The following is a 14,123-nucleotide window of genomic DNA, read 5'->3' on the forward strand; positions in this document are numbered from 1 at the left end:
GGTGCGATACAACCCCTGCGCGGTGCAGTGCATCTCCTGCCTGGTGCGATACAACCCCTGCATGGTGCAGTGCATCTCCTGCATGGTGCAGTGCATCTCCTGCATGGTGCGGTGCATCTCCTGCATGGTGCGGTGCATATCCTGCCTGGTGCGGTGCAGCCCCTGCCTGGTGCGGTGCAGCCCCTGCATGGTGCGGTGCATCTCCTGCATGGTGCGGTGCAGCCCCTGCATGGTGCGGTGCAGCCCCTGCATGGTGCGGTGCAGCCCCTGCATGGTGCGGTGCATCTCCTGCATGGTGCGGTGCATCTCCTGCATGGTGCGGTGCATATCCTGCATGGTGCAGTGCAGCCCCTGCATGGTGCGGTGCATCTCCTGCATGGTGCAGTGCATCTCCTGCATGGTGCGGTGCATCTCCTGCATGGTGCGGTGCATATCCTGCATGGTGCAGTGCAGCCCCTGCATGGTGCGGTGCAGCCCCTGCATTGTGCAGTGCATCTCCTGCACGGTGCAGTGCAAACCCTGCGCGGTGCAGTGAGCACCACAGCTGCCCGGCAGCCCTGCCCTGGGCCTGGGCAGGAGAGGACACATCGGGGCGCCTATGCCACCGCGGGACCTGCCGGGCTCAGCCACACGTTGCACGCAGGGCTGCCGGGGGCCACGCGCTGCCAGCCAGCCCCTCGTCTCTGCTGCTCGGAGCCCCGGGTTCGTGCCGTCTGGCTTTGCAGCAAAGCCCTGGCTTTGCGCCTCAGCACGTGTGCCGCGGCAATTTCCTCCCAGATCCCCTCTGGCCGCCGGGGAGCCCCGCGCCGCTGCTCCGGAGCCGAGCGGCTGCCCAACGCGGCTGCTGCCGCCCTTGATTTACAGCCCGTGGCCTCCCCAGAGCCTCCTGCCTTTGCCGTCACCAAAGGGAAACGCCGGCGGGGCAGAGCAGCCGGCAGCCGCCTGCCCAGCGCCTGAGGGCCGAGAAGCAGCTACCGCGGCCGGCGACGAGGCAGGGCGAGGAAGCGGGGCCGCGGGAGGCGAGGGGAGGCGAGGGGAGGCGAGGCGAGGCGAGGGGAGGGGAGGCTGTTCCCGCACCAGCCCCGCGCTGCCCGGCCCCGTGCTCGCCGCGTGGCACCGCCCGCCCGCAGCGGTGGCTGGAAGGGGGGACAGCGACCAAAACCGCCTCCCGTCCCCTCCGGCTGCTGACATTAACTTGCTCGAAGCATGCACTGGAGCCAGGGCGGAGCGCAGCTCTTGCAGCAGAGCCCGGCCGGCAGCTCCCCTCCCGCCTGCGGCCCCGAGGAGCGGCGAGCGGGGAAGAGGAGCCTGGCGCCGGCTCGGCTGCGCAGCGCTGGCCCGGTGGAAGCCGGCACAACGATGCCGGAGACGGGCGCGAGCTACCGGCACCGGCGGCTCTGCACAGCCGGGCCGCGCTGGGGGCTGCGAGGCCGGGAGCCGCCGGCCGTGGCACGGTGCAGCCGGCCCCGGGAGGCGGCGGGGGCCCGGCTCGGCTCCGCGTGGTGCACGGCCACGGCCCAGAGCTGCCGCGGGCACCGTGCCAGGAGCTGCCCCTCGGCCACCGGCGACAGCGCGCGCCGAGCACTCAGCCAAGCGACGGGGCGACCGGGGCCCCGTGGTGCCGCCGCTGCCGCGCGGTGCCGGGTTTGTCCCGCTCTGCTCCCCTCCCCGGGGACCGCGAGGTCTCGCGGAGATGCACAGAAGCTGCCTGCTGCCACGAGCTGTCACCTCCGATTCGGCTGAATATTTAAGAACTCCCTGAATGCGAAGTGACAAATCCATCACCGGCCATCTGCCGCTCGCGCGGTCGCCCTGCGGCGATCCCCGACATTTCCCGCCCGGCCCCGGCGCCGGCGATGGGGGGGCAGTGGCTCTGCACCCCCGGCACCGCACCGTGCCCTGCCGCGCTGCCGGCCCGTCCCCGCCCGCGGCACTGGCTCCGCAGCATCCCGCGCGGGACGGGACCGGTGCCGGTGCCGGAGCCGGGAGCCCCCGCGGGCCGCGGCCCAAAGCCCCCGCTCGCCCCGACCAGCTGCGGGAGAGCGCCCGCCTGCCGCCCCCTCGGTGCCAGCGGCTGCTGCGGAGCTGCAATTTGCAGCCAACCTGCTGTTCGAGCTAATTGCGCTGTAATTGCTGGGCTGTGTCCCCCCCCCGCCCCCGGCGTCCCTGGAGCCGCGGCGCTCGCGCTCCTCCGGCACGGCTGGCACGTCCCCGCTCAGCCCCGCGCCCGGCCGAGGCTCCCGTCGCCCGGCCCCGCAGCACCCCCTCCTCCCGCTGGGCTCCCGGGGCCGGCGGGGGGTTCGCAATCAGCACTAATCAGCTCGCTGCCTAATTGCCGCACCTCCTGCAGGGAGGTGATGGCTGGAGAGCCCCGGCAGGCTGCGGCGCGGCGGGCGGGCTGCTCCGGCGCGGGGCTCGCTGTGCCGGCGTTGCCCGGCCCGTTCACAGCAAATCCCGTTTCTTCTATGTAAAAACATTTGCGAAGAGCAGGAGTTCACAACTCACAAAGACGCTTGGATGCCTTCAAACAAAACCGATTTTAAAATGCAGTTTTCAAAGAAAACGCGTCCCTGTTCTGTTCTCCGGGAATTCTTTCCTTGGAGAGCGGCGTTTCCCGCGGCGCGAGGCTGCGAGTCCTGCTGGCTCCAGTGGTGCACGTGCGCGGGGCCGCGTCCCCATGCGCGACAGCCTGGCACGGCAGACCCCGCGCGCCGAGGGGCCTTCGCCGTTCTGCACCGGCTCGGCCCCATCCTGCGCCCGCGGCCGCCCTCGGCACCGACCGTCCCCCACGCGCGTCCGCCCGGCACACGGCGCCCGGTGCAAATCCCCACCGTAATTACACTGAGAGCTATCAAACTCTCTAATTTAATTTCTTTGCGAACATAAATAGCTAAAGTGGCCCTAGGTACATGCATAAATACTTCGGCTTTATGTTAGGCCTGTTATTACCTCTCCCAGCTTGTGTAGTTGTAATGCACATTTAATAAGTACATATTTATTGCACGTCTCATCCTGGTGGAACAGCGATGGGTTTCTGCTGAGTAAGCAGGAAAACAGCTTAGTCTGTAATAAAAAAGGGAGGGAATTAAAAGAAAATATGGAGGATAATTAATTATCGGGCTTTGAACAGCCATAATTTTTTATTAAGCAAATATGCAAATACGGCGTAAGTGGCCGTGTTAGTATTTGAGGGCTTTTTATTTAAGGTTGATGGTTAATCTGTAGCGAGACCACTTTTTTCCTCTGCGTGTGCGCAGACACACACGACCATGCACGAACACAAGTGTGTCAGCACACGTGTGCACGGTGCCGCCCCCCCCCCCCCCCCCCGCCTGCCGCAGCGTGCTGCCTCTCCCGGACACTTGCTGCATGCTTCATTAATCCGGAAAAGCACATGGATTAGTGCTCCGCGGGGCGGGGAGACAGGAACGCTGCGGGATGCTGCCAGCCCCGGCAGCCCCCGGCCCCGGCGAGGCCGCGCAGGGCTGGAGCTGGCGCCCGGGGATCCAGCTGAGACCCCCGGGAGAGGGGAGCCGGAGCCGAGCCGGAGCCGAGCCGGAGCCAGGGGCCGACCAAGGCACCACCTCCAGCAGCAGCGTGCCGCTCTCCCCATTAGCCCTCATTAGCACGTGGCTGAGAGACAACAAGAGTTTAAATTAAGAAGCCATCACAGTGGTCCCAGCTGTGTTACCGCCGTGCTCGGGAGGAGCCTGACAGCTGCTATTTAATGTACCTTCATGATCTGCCAGGGCGTACGCACGCTGCGCGGGGCGGCTGCTGCGCTGCACACACACACGTGTGCACTTCTGCACGGCCGCACGTCCCACGCAGCCCCGCGTGCATGTACTGCTGCACGGCTCCTCACACGCATGCACGCACGGCTGCACAGCTCCTCACATGCGTGCATGCACTGCTGCACTTCTGCACGGCTCCTCACACGCACGCATGCACTGCTGCACACACTGCATGGCCCTGCACGCACGTGCTTCTGCACGGCTGCACACTTGGCACAAAAGCACTCCTGCACAGCTGCACGCCCTGCATGGCCCCGCACAAACGCACAGGGCATCTTCCCGTCCCCGGAGCCAGAGGAGTAGAGCCACGCGCAGACCTGCTGCCTCAATTATTTATAGGTGCCAGGGCTGGAGCACGGTTTAGCGACATCCGCGCTGGAGCTCGGCGGTGCGGCTCTGCGCCGAGCCGAAAGGAGCGTGGCCGGGGCTTCACAGTGCCAACCACAGCGCGCGCTCCCCTCCCCTGCCCTCCCGCTGCCCGCGGCGGCTCCCCGGCCCGCAGAGCCCGCCGCGGGGCTGGTGCATCGGGGCTGCAGCGCTGCGGCACCGGCGGCTCCCCGCGCCCCGGCTGGCGCGCCCGGCTCCGGGACGTAGCGCTCATTGGGCCTCGTCTCGCTTTGCACCTCTGCTTCCAGAGCGTCATTTCTTCAGAAACCGCTCTTTTGCAATTACTGTGAATTACACACAAAAAGCAAGAGCCCACATATTGACTGGAGCCCGGGAAAGCACCAGGGCCATTTAGAGTAGATTAACTTTTCCTGGAAAATGGATTCGCAGTTATTTAAAGAGATTAATCAGCGCACTGGGGGCCGGTCGGCGCCGTTCCCGCGGTCCCGGTTCCCGTGCGTGGCCGGGCGGCAGGAGCCCCGGCGGGAACATGGCACCGCGGCCCGGCACCGCGGCACGGCCGGCCCCGGGGACGCAGGGCTCCTCCCCGCGCCTTTCAGAGCACCTTTTTTTTTTCATTTGGGAAGAAAGTATAGAAGTCAAATGGTTCCTGTGGCGGAATATTTTCCAAATGTCAACACAATCTGTGCTACATTATGGCTAAATGTGATAATCTTAATGCCTGGCTTCTTAATGTCAGTGGCACTGAAGCCTGATGGATTGACAGACAGCCAGAATGACACGCAGGCATGGCTGATAAGGGCTCTCTCCAGGGAAATCACAGCTTTTTAAAGACGTTGGCAGCTACTAGCAAGTACCTTTTTTATTTAAAAGGATTACAAGCATTGATTGCACTTCCTGTTTTCTTTTTATCACATTTCTGCACCAAGCGACGCTCGCCTCGCGAGCTGAGCCTTGCAGACAATTATTTCGGAATAATGAAGGCGTGCCGTGCCGGCTTTAATGAGCATTTTCGGTGTCTCATTTGCGTGCAGCGTGCAGGGATTTCGCCAGCTGCCTGGTTCCCGGCCAGGGGTGAGCGACTCCTGACCGCCGAGGACGCCGCGATCGGCTGCCTCGCCGGGGACGAGCCGGGGCGGATCGTTCCTGCCAGCCGCGCGTGCTTCCTCCAGCAGCAGAGGGATTAAACCCTCTCCAATTACCGTGGTTAAAGCACTAGCTCAGGGGGTGCGTGCAGGACCGGCCGACGTGTGCTCCCCGCAGTGAACGGCTGGACAACGTCACCCTCCCAGCGCGCCGGGCAGCCCCGGGCGGGGGGCGGCGAGTGTTTGCTGCCGAAGCGCGCGGGAGGGGCAGCCTCGCCGGCCCTGCCTGCACCCCGGTGCCAGAGAGGTGTTTGTCTCCCGGGGTGCAGGCATCGCTGTCCGTTCTCCTCTCCCCGACGAGCCCAGCAGAGCACACCCAGCTTTTGCAATCGGGAGAGGTGCCGGTGTCCGGCTGGGCCGGGGGCCCTTGGTGCCGCACGCTCCCCGCAACCCAGCAGCAGCCGGGTTCGCCCGGCCGCCAGCTCCGCTCGAGGGTCCCGGCCGGTCCCGCAGCCAGGCACCAGGCGGCACGGGAGGCCTGGCTCACGGAGGCCTGGCTCACGGAGGACCGGCTCACAGAGGCCACGTGGGCAAGGACGACGCCAGCGTGCCCCTGACGGGAGCTGGGGAGCTGCGGAGCCGCTGGAGAGAGAGGAGCTGCTGCAGAAAGCTCTCCTCAAAGGCCTGTGTTGAGGGGGCATTGCACGAGCCCTTAACACATCCTCAGAGATGCTTCTGCAATCAGAGCTCTCAATTATCCTCCTCCTTTTGTAGTCAAGGGCCTGGTTCTGGCTGGCAATCTGTTGCTTTGAGCGCTTTCCGTTCCTCCACGATACCAAGCAGCAAACACTTCTGCGTGGCTGGGACTCGTCACACTCGCTGCTGGGCACTGGTTACCCCGTCGTGCGCAGCACGCTGGCTGCCGGCTCTTCCCTCTAGCAGCTGGGATTTCCTAGGGCACCCGATCCCCGGAGTCCTGCGGCATCGAGGCTCCTCGGGCGGTGCCTGAGGTCGGTGTGCGGGAGTCAAGGCCAGCGCAGCTCCGTGCTGGCTGCAGCTGGAACACGAGAGCTCTCGTTGCTAAGGGCCGGGGCTGGAAGAGCAGGGTGCGAACACACAGCAGCTATCAATAGCTCTTTGCAAACAGCAGTTGGCCAATGTGTCCAAAGCTGCGGAAGCGTGCAGCTGTGAGCGCAGCGCTGACACACTTGCTGTGGGTGGGCAATTACCAATAATGCTTGCTAAAAGGCCTCCTCACGGTTGGCAGCTCTGGAGGCACTCACTGCAACGGCGAGGAGAAAAATACGGTGCACTCGGCGATCTGGCAGCACACCTTGCACATCTGAAAGAGCCCTCTGGCCTCGAGACTCCTCCTTTCTGTTACAGCATCCCACTAACTGCTTTCATCAAAGGTCAACAGATGCTTCTTCCATACCATTAAGTGAATAATCAGGGGAGCAAGATGGGCGTGGAGGCACAGGGATGGTGAAGGATATGGAAAAGCTTAAAGACCTCAGGGATCAATAAGCCTGCTTCAGAGCGAGGACAGCAAGATGCTATTTAAACGACTGCGCTTTATGGAGAGGTTTAAATCCAGCCCGTGTTACCTGCTGACCCGCATCGGTGCCACCACAGACGCGAGCACACGTCACCCTCTGCGCCGCCAGCCTCCGCGCTGTGCCGGGTCCCGGGGGCCGGTGCCCCCCACCGCGCTGGCGGGCGGCCGTGCTTGCAGCCGAGCTCTGGCAGAGGTTTCCTGGGCCCGGGGTGAGCAGTTCATGCTCATTTGCCATTAGCATCTTGCTCCTTCCCCTGCCACCAAGAAAACCACCAGCAATTGATTTATCTGTGGTCAGGGTACGGTGTCATTCATTTGCACCATTTCACTATTAAAACCCAGTTGTTTTTTTTTTTAAGTAATTCCTTGCTCCAGCCAATAACCGAACGCTGCAGTAGTGCACTTTGCTACCCACGTGAGACTGGGTCGTGATACCAAAGCCCACGGACGATGCCCGATCGCACGGGGCTGTGAAGAAGAGTGTGACCAGGACCCGTGTTTGTCAGTGAGCAGACGGGGCTGCGCGGCTGCCTTTGACGCCGGGAAAACGACACCAAAGATCCCAAGGAGGAATCTGAGGATCACGAGGCTGCATGATCAGGTTGTTCTTTGTTGTTTGGCATCAATGTGCCTGTTGTTCTTTCTGCTGTTGCTCCAAAGAGGAGGAGGAACGAGGAACCCCCAGGCACCGAAGCAGGAGTCGCCCCGGGCGCCGGGGACGGGACGCAGGTGCCTCCCCGCCGCGGAGCATGCAGCCGGCTCGCGGCAGGTTGCTGGCGGTGACGGACGTTTTTGCCATCATTTTCTTCTGGTTTAGACAGAAGAACTTTGCCTTTCTCGGGAATAAGCTTATGCTTTTTTCTATGAAAAAGGAGGCGTTGCCAGACAAGCAGCGTCCGGCTGCCGGGACCCGTCCAGGAGCCGGGCGGACGCTGCCGGCGGCGCTCGGCAGGGAAGACGCGGCGCTCGGGGCCGAGACGGGCTGCCGCGCTCCGGCAAGACACGAACGGCCCAGTGGTGACAACGCAGTGAGGAAACGAAACAAGAGAAAATAAGTAAATAGGACTCAGGCTAGACGACAAGGAAATAATTTATTTCCGGGTCCTAGAAAGACCTCGAAAAAAATAACAAGGGTGGGGAAGTCAACCTCCTGATTTTGTCTGGAAAGAGAAAGGAAACCCAAGCGGCTCCGTCGGGCGTTCCCGCGGTCGCCAGCTCCCAGAGCCGATGCGGCGCCCCGGCCCACACCGCACTCGCTTGGGGACCAGGAGGGACCGTGCGGGGCAGCGGGGCCGGGGGGGTCCACGCACTCACCGTCAGCCCCATCTCCAGGGACGGGGCCGGCTATTGCACAACACTTCGCTAGAGGGAAGGCCGGGGACGCGCAGCTCCGGCCAGGGGGAACACGAACACCTTCCTGAGGAAAGAGAGGGCTTTCTCCGTTCCCCGTGCCCAGGTTCGGGGCCTTGCTGGGGCGGCGACGCATGCCCGACCGCCCGCGAAGAGCTGCCGGTTCACCTGGCCGCATCCCGGCGCCGGCGGGGAATCACAGTGACCAACCGAGCGCTCGCGGGGCGAGAATGCGGGCGAGCGCGGAGCGAGTGTGGAGTGAAGGTGCAGGATGAGGATGCGGGACGAGTGCCGGGCAAGGATGCGGGGTGAGGATGCGGGGCGAGCGCGTGGGGCGAGCAAATGGGATGAGGATGTGGGGTGAGGATGCGGGACGAGTGCCGGGCGAGGATGCGGGGTGAGGATGCAGAGCGAGGATGCAGGGCATGTGCGCGGGGCGAGGATGCGGGGCGAGCGCCCGCAGCCTCCGTGGGGACAGCCAGAGGGATCCTGAGAAATGAGCGGCTCCTGCCCCGCACCGAGCCGCATTGTCCTGTGCCGGAGGGGCCGGAGCAGGGATGCGGCTGCCGTGGGGACGAGCCAGGACGGAAGGAGCCTCACCTGCTCGTCCCACGTGGCCCCACTCCACGGCGAGAGCAGTGCCGGCGGCCGGGAGGCAAAACAGGATAAAACGAACATGCACAGGCATTTACAGCTAAACACTCCCCGAGGACGGAAAACGCTGTCCGTGGCTAAACTGCAAGGACAAACCCAGTGACGAGCCCAGGAAGCACCGGGCCATGGGGGGCTGCACGGGCTGCTTATCAACCACATCACCGATCTTCCCCAGCGTCGCCCGACACGGAGCCGCAGTGGCCGGGGCGGTGCGAGAAGCTGCCTGGGCACCTCCTGGGACCAGCCAAAACTCACTCACGCCCCGTGCACGGCAGCGCCCGCGGGACCCCGGCTCACAGGCGCCTGGCCGAGGGGCTCCTGCTGCCGACGTCCCCCGCGGTCCTGCACCGCCGCTCTGCATTTCCCATCCTCCATCGCTCCTGGAAGCGGCACAACCGGCTGCAGACGCCAAAGGGAGTCCGAGCACCGCCGCGGTCCGGCCACTGCTCTCCCTGTGCCCGGCCGACGGGCTCGGGATCCTGCCCGCGCGCCAGGCTGGCGGCGGCGAGGGATCGCCCCTCGGACCAGGGCTCCGGGACGTCCCCTGCCCTGCGGCCGGTGCTGCCCTGTCCCACCTCCTCCCTGCGTTGCTGCAGCCCGCGGGGAGCCAGCACCGGCGTGGGAGCCCCTGGGCCTGGCGCAGCTCTGCCGGCACCGTACCGGGGACCCGCATGGAGCAGGGACCCGGGGAGCCAGCCAGCATGGGGGGGACAGGAGAGAGGTGAAAAGCTTGCATCCCTCAGCAGGGAAAGCTCTTAATGAAATCAAAGCACTTCAAACGCTCTGAATCGAGTGACAAAAACAATTTGGACAACAAAAGGCTCCTGGCCTGCTCTTCCCTCCCTGAACCGGGCTCACTGCACAGATCTATTTAAATGATAATTTGCAGGGGGGGGGGGGAACCCCCTCTGAACTCTCTTGAATTAGATTTTCTCTTTCTTAAATTAACGTGTAGTGCTTTAATGGAGATTGGTATTAAAGAGATTACGCTGGCGACCGCCCCAGCCAGCCCTGCCCGCGCCGAGGAGCCCCGAGCGAGGGGCGCGACCGAGGCGCTCGGCCCCTCCGCGGCGGCAGGGCACCCACCGGCGGGGCGCTGCCCACGGGGCACCGCTCGCCCGCCCCGCGCGGGAGCCCAGCCCGGCACCCGCCCCCACCTCGCTGGGGGCCCCGGCCGGGCGGCTAGGACTCCTCGCCCTCCTCCTCGCCCTTGCGGCCCGCGTAGAGCGCGGCCAGCTGCCGGAAGCGCGGCCCCCAGCCCCCCAGGTAGGAGAAGTCCTGCTCGGAGCCGCTGGACCAGGTGCCGAGGGAGCTGAGGGAGGGGACGGGGGAGTCCGAGCCCTCGAAGGCGTAGGTCTGGAAGGAGTCGTAGGGCGGCACCGAGACGTCCTCGTCCGCCTGCTCCACCTTCTTGCAGATGTAGTCCCTGAAGAGGGAGAAGTCCAGGTCCGGGTTCTGCACCCACTGCGGGAGCGCGTGGAGCTCGGAGGCCAGGTTTCCGCCCAGGCCCCCCTCGCCCGGCCCCCCCCCGCCGTCGCCGCCTTTGATCTCGCTGAAGTCGTAGAGGCTGCGCAGGGCCGACATGTCGTAGGCCTCCGTGTCCTGCTCGCCGCCCCCTTCGTCATTGTATTTGATGACATTGTCCCTCATGTCCTCGTCCTCCTCGGGCGTCAGGTGGCTTTTGTGGTGCCGCTTCAACGTAAGGATCAGGAGGACCAGCACTGCCAAGGGAAGAGACAGTCAGCAGACAGGGTGACGGGCTCACGCAAGCTGCCCTCAGGGGTGCGAGGACGGCCCGTGTTTGGGGCCAGGCTCGGAGGCAAGGCAGCCCCCGGCCCGGACCGGCACCCCCCGGGCGAGGGGCCTGCGCTGCCGGCCGGTCCGCGTCAGCCAGGCTCACTGAGCAGCAGCTGTGTTGTGTTACTGGGTGGGAGAGAGATGGGCCTGGGCTCCAGTGCAGACCAGGAGCTTCCTTTCCATGCAGCATGACCAGAGACGGGAGGGGCAGATGGATGAACGCACGGCTGGACAGACAAACGGCTGGATTCTGTGGAAGATGAATAGGAAAAGGGGTGCATGAATCACAGCAGCAGCCAAATGTTGGAGGGTGATTGTGGAGCAGATGGCACAGAGCCTGAGCAATGAGCCACAGATGTGTCCTGGATCATCATCCATTCATCCCATCACCTTCAGAGCTCCGATGTGCACTTTATTCGTTTGGGCAATTAGGCAGAAATTTGTTTGCACTGCGTTGGAAAATGAAACCAGTGTAACGTGCACCCTGTGGGAAAGGGTTTTCTAAACGGAGACACGGCAGGAGACAGGGAGCAGAGACGTGCCAAGGAGAAGAAAGACCAGCGAACAACGCGCTGGCTTCCGCAGACGTCCTGACAGCCCGCAGGAGCCAGCTGCGAGCCCACGCTGATGCCAGAGGGCTTTCAGCAGCAGCATCCACCAGCTGCACGGTGCCAAACCCGAGGGCACTGCACCACCCACCTCCCCAGGCCCCCTCCCCTCTCCGCGCGCAAACGAGCCCACGCTTCCCCCGCAGCGTCAGCCCCAGCACCCGCTGGTGCAGACCTGCCGACGGCACCCGCAGCATCCCCGGGGCACGGAGAGCTTCCCCACCCGGGGCCGGCCTGTCCCCAGCAGCCGGTCTGCATGCTCCCAGCAGGACCCGGGCACGTTTCCGCAACCCTTGCAGGCACCAGAACAGCCCTGCTCCTCGTTCACGCACGCTCCAACGCCGACCCTCGCAGGCCTCTGAGAAGAGCACCACTGCAGGACTACCCGCCCCGCGTCTGCCACCCTTGGCCGCCGTGCCCCAGCCCCCGGGACGCACACGTGCCCCGCGTCTGCCACCCTTGGCCGCCGTGCCCCAGCCCCCGGGACGCACACGTGCCCCGCGTCTGCCACCCTTGGCCGCCGTGCCCCAGCCCCCAGGACGCACACGTGCCCTGCGTCTGCCACTCTTGGCCGCCGTGCCCCAGCCCCCGGGACGCACACGTGCCCCGCGTCTGCCACTCTTGGCCGCCGTGCCCCAGCCCCTGGGACGCACACGTGCCCCGCGTCTGCCACTCTTGGCCGCCGTGCCCCAGCCCCCGGGACGCACACGTGCCCCACGTCTGCCACCCTTGGCTGCCGTGCCCCAGCCCCTGGGACGCACACGTGCCCCGCGTCTGCCACCCTTGGCCGCCGTGCCCCAGCCCCTGGGACGCACACGTGCCCCACATCTGCCACCCTTGGCTGCCGTGCCCCAGCCCCTGGGACGCACACGTGCCCCGCGTCTGCCACTCTTGGCCGCCGTGCCCCAGCCCCTGGGACGCACACGTGCCCCGCGTCTGCCACCCTTGGCCGCCGTGCCCCAGCCCCCGGGACGCACACGTGCCCCGCGTCTGCCACCCTTGGCCGCCGTGCCCCAGCCCCTGGGACACACACATGCCCCACGTCTGCCACTCTTGGCTGCCGTGTCCCAGCCCCTGGGACGCACACATGCCCCGCGTCTCTCCATCCTCCGCGAGCGAAGCCCATCTTCCCACTGCGGGGGAACCGTCCTGCTTCAGACGTGTCGCTGAGCCCAGCCCACGGGGGTCTCGGCTTCGGACAAACACGGAAGTGCCCCCAACACCCAGCTCCCACCTGCACCCCGCGGCTGGTGGGGTTTGCTGCCCCGGCTCTGCAGAGCTCCTGGCAGGGCGTCAGGCGGCCAAGGGGCCTCTGCCAAGCCCAGAGCAACTGCCTCCACTCGTGCGCATGACCGGGATGAAGGGAGGAGACGGGGACGAGGCGGGGGGAGAGGAGGGCAGCGGGGACACTCACCGACCAGGATGAGGACGCAGACCAGCAGAGCGATGAGCGCGCCGGGGCTCAGCGTGGCAGACATGACGTAGGCCGTGCTGTTGCAGGACTGGATGGCCCCGCTGCTGTCGCAGCCGCACACGCGGATGGTCAGAGTCCCCGTGCTGCTGAGGGCCGGGGGGCCGCTGTCCACCACCAGGATGGGCAGCAAATACACGTCCTGCTCTTGGCGGTTGAAGCCCACTCTTTGCGTGTGCACCGCGGCCGTGTTGTCTGCGGGGAGCAAGCAAACCCACAGCAACGTCACTGCTGGGGACAGCGAGCAGGACCAAGCCACCCCAGCCCCGCGCCCAGGACCCGGCTCGCTGCAGCCTTCACCTAACAAAACACGGCTCGGCCGCTCGCAGCGAGGTGCTGCCGCCCGCGGAGCCCTCGGCCGGGGAGAGCCGGGTTTTCAGCACGGCGGGGAGGGAAGAGGCCTCCGCTCCGGCCCGGCCGCGAGCACAGCCGGTGCCCCGAGGCTCGTGCCCGGAGCAGCAGCGGCCAGGCGCCGGGCAGGGGAGCGCGCCCACGTTCAGGGGCTGCCCGAGCCTCAGCCTCAGCCTCAGCCTCAGCCTCGCCGCGCGTGCGGAGCCGTGCAGCGGTCACCGCAAACCTCCTCCTCTGGAGGCAGCATCTTTTATCCATCAGGGGAACTTCCCAGGCCACCTCGCTCGTCCCTGCCCGCAGCAGCGGACCTCGGGCAGGCAGCAGCCTCCGGAGCAGGGATCGGGAGGCAGCAGCAGGGCAGGTGCTTGTGAGACCCAATCCAGGGACGTTTTGCCTCAGAGGAGACACCGCAGCCAACCCGCGCAGCGTGCCGGCGAGGCCGCAGCCACCAGCACCAACCCACGCGCCCGCGACGGCCGCGGAGGGGCTGCCGCGCTGCCCGCCCGCGGGGCCCTGCCGGAGGATCCTGCCGGCACACGCTGCCTGCTCCGGCGGCCCCCCATCCTCCGGGGCTGCGGCCCCGTGCCGGGAAGCCGCCGGGCCTCGCCGGCACACACCGACGGGCTCCGTGCAAGGTGCACGCAGCGCCCGCGCCTCGCGCCGCCGGGGCCTCGCAGCTCCCCTCCTGTCCGCAGGCAGCTCCAGCTCCTTCCCCAGAGCGGGACCTGCCACGAGGCGCACGGATTTCAGCTCGGGTATTTTTAGAAAGTCTCTAGAAACGGAGGGGAAATACTGCGTGCGAGTCGCGGAGAGGCGGCCGCTAACCTCGCTCGGGTGCTGGCAGCAGCGCCCAGACGGCGCGCGGCACCGCGGAGCCCTCGCCTCCCTGCCGGGGAGGGAGGAGGAAGGTTTCCACGGCTGATGCCACAAACTCAGAATAAAGCAGCCAGTATTCAAACACAAGCGGCAGCATGACAGACAGCTCTGAGGAACCGCGGCCCAGGAAGGCGCTGAGATCTCGTTCTGTTACCCAAAACTCAGCACTAGGGAGAGAGACGGAAATCACAAGTACAAAATGCTATTTCAAACATCGTAAAACGCTTTCTC

The 14,123-nt window shown here is 65.6% G+C and overlaps 1 protein-coding gene across 8 annotated transcripts in view; it reads right to left on the reverse strand.

The window, feature by feature from the left end:
• Positions 1-2,849: 2,849 nt before the first annotated feature.
• CDH22 (cadherin 22) overlaps positions 2,850-14,123 on the reverse strand; it is a 122,157-nt gene continuing 110,883 nt past the window's right edge. For 4 of the 8 annotated variants that reach the window (XM_064521761.1, XM_064521760.1, XM_064521763.1 and 1 more), the window contains 3 exons: positions 12,609-12,860; positions 10,690-10,836; positions 7,858-10,510 (listed from right to left, as the gene is read on the reverse strand). In XM_064521761.1, coding sequence (XP_064377831.1) covers positions 9,972-10,510; positions 10,690-10,836; positions 12,609-12,860 — 938 coding nt within the window. In that variant the 3' untranslated portion in view covers positions 7,858-9,971. Of the gene's footprint in view, positions 3,064-7,857; positions 10,837-12,608; positions 12,861-14,123 lie in introns of those variants that run through there. The other 4 variants (XM_064521766.1, XM_064521768.1, XM_064521762.1 and 1 more) reach the window with 4 other exon arrangements.

Source organism: Dromaius novaehollandiae, chromosome 16 (genome assembly GCF_036370855.1).
Source record: "Dromaius novaehollandiae isolate bDroNov1 chromosome 16, bDroNov1.hap1, whole genome shotgun sequence".
Lineage (NCBI taxonomy): Eukaryota > Metazoa > Chordata > Aves > Casuariiformes > Dromaiidae > Dromaius > Dromaius novaehollandiae.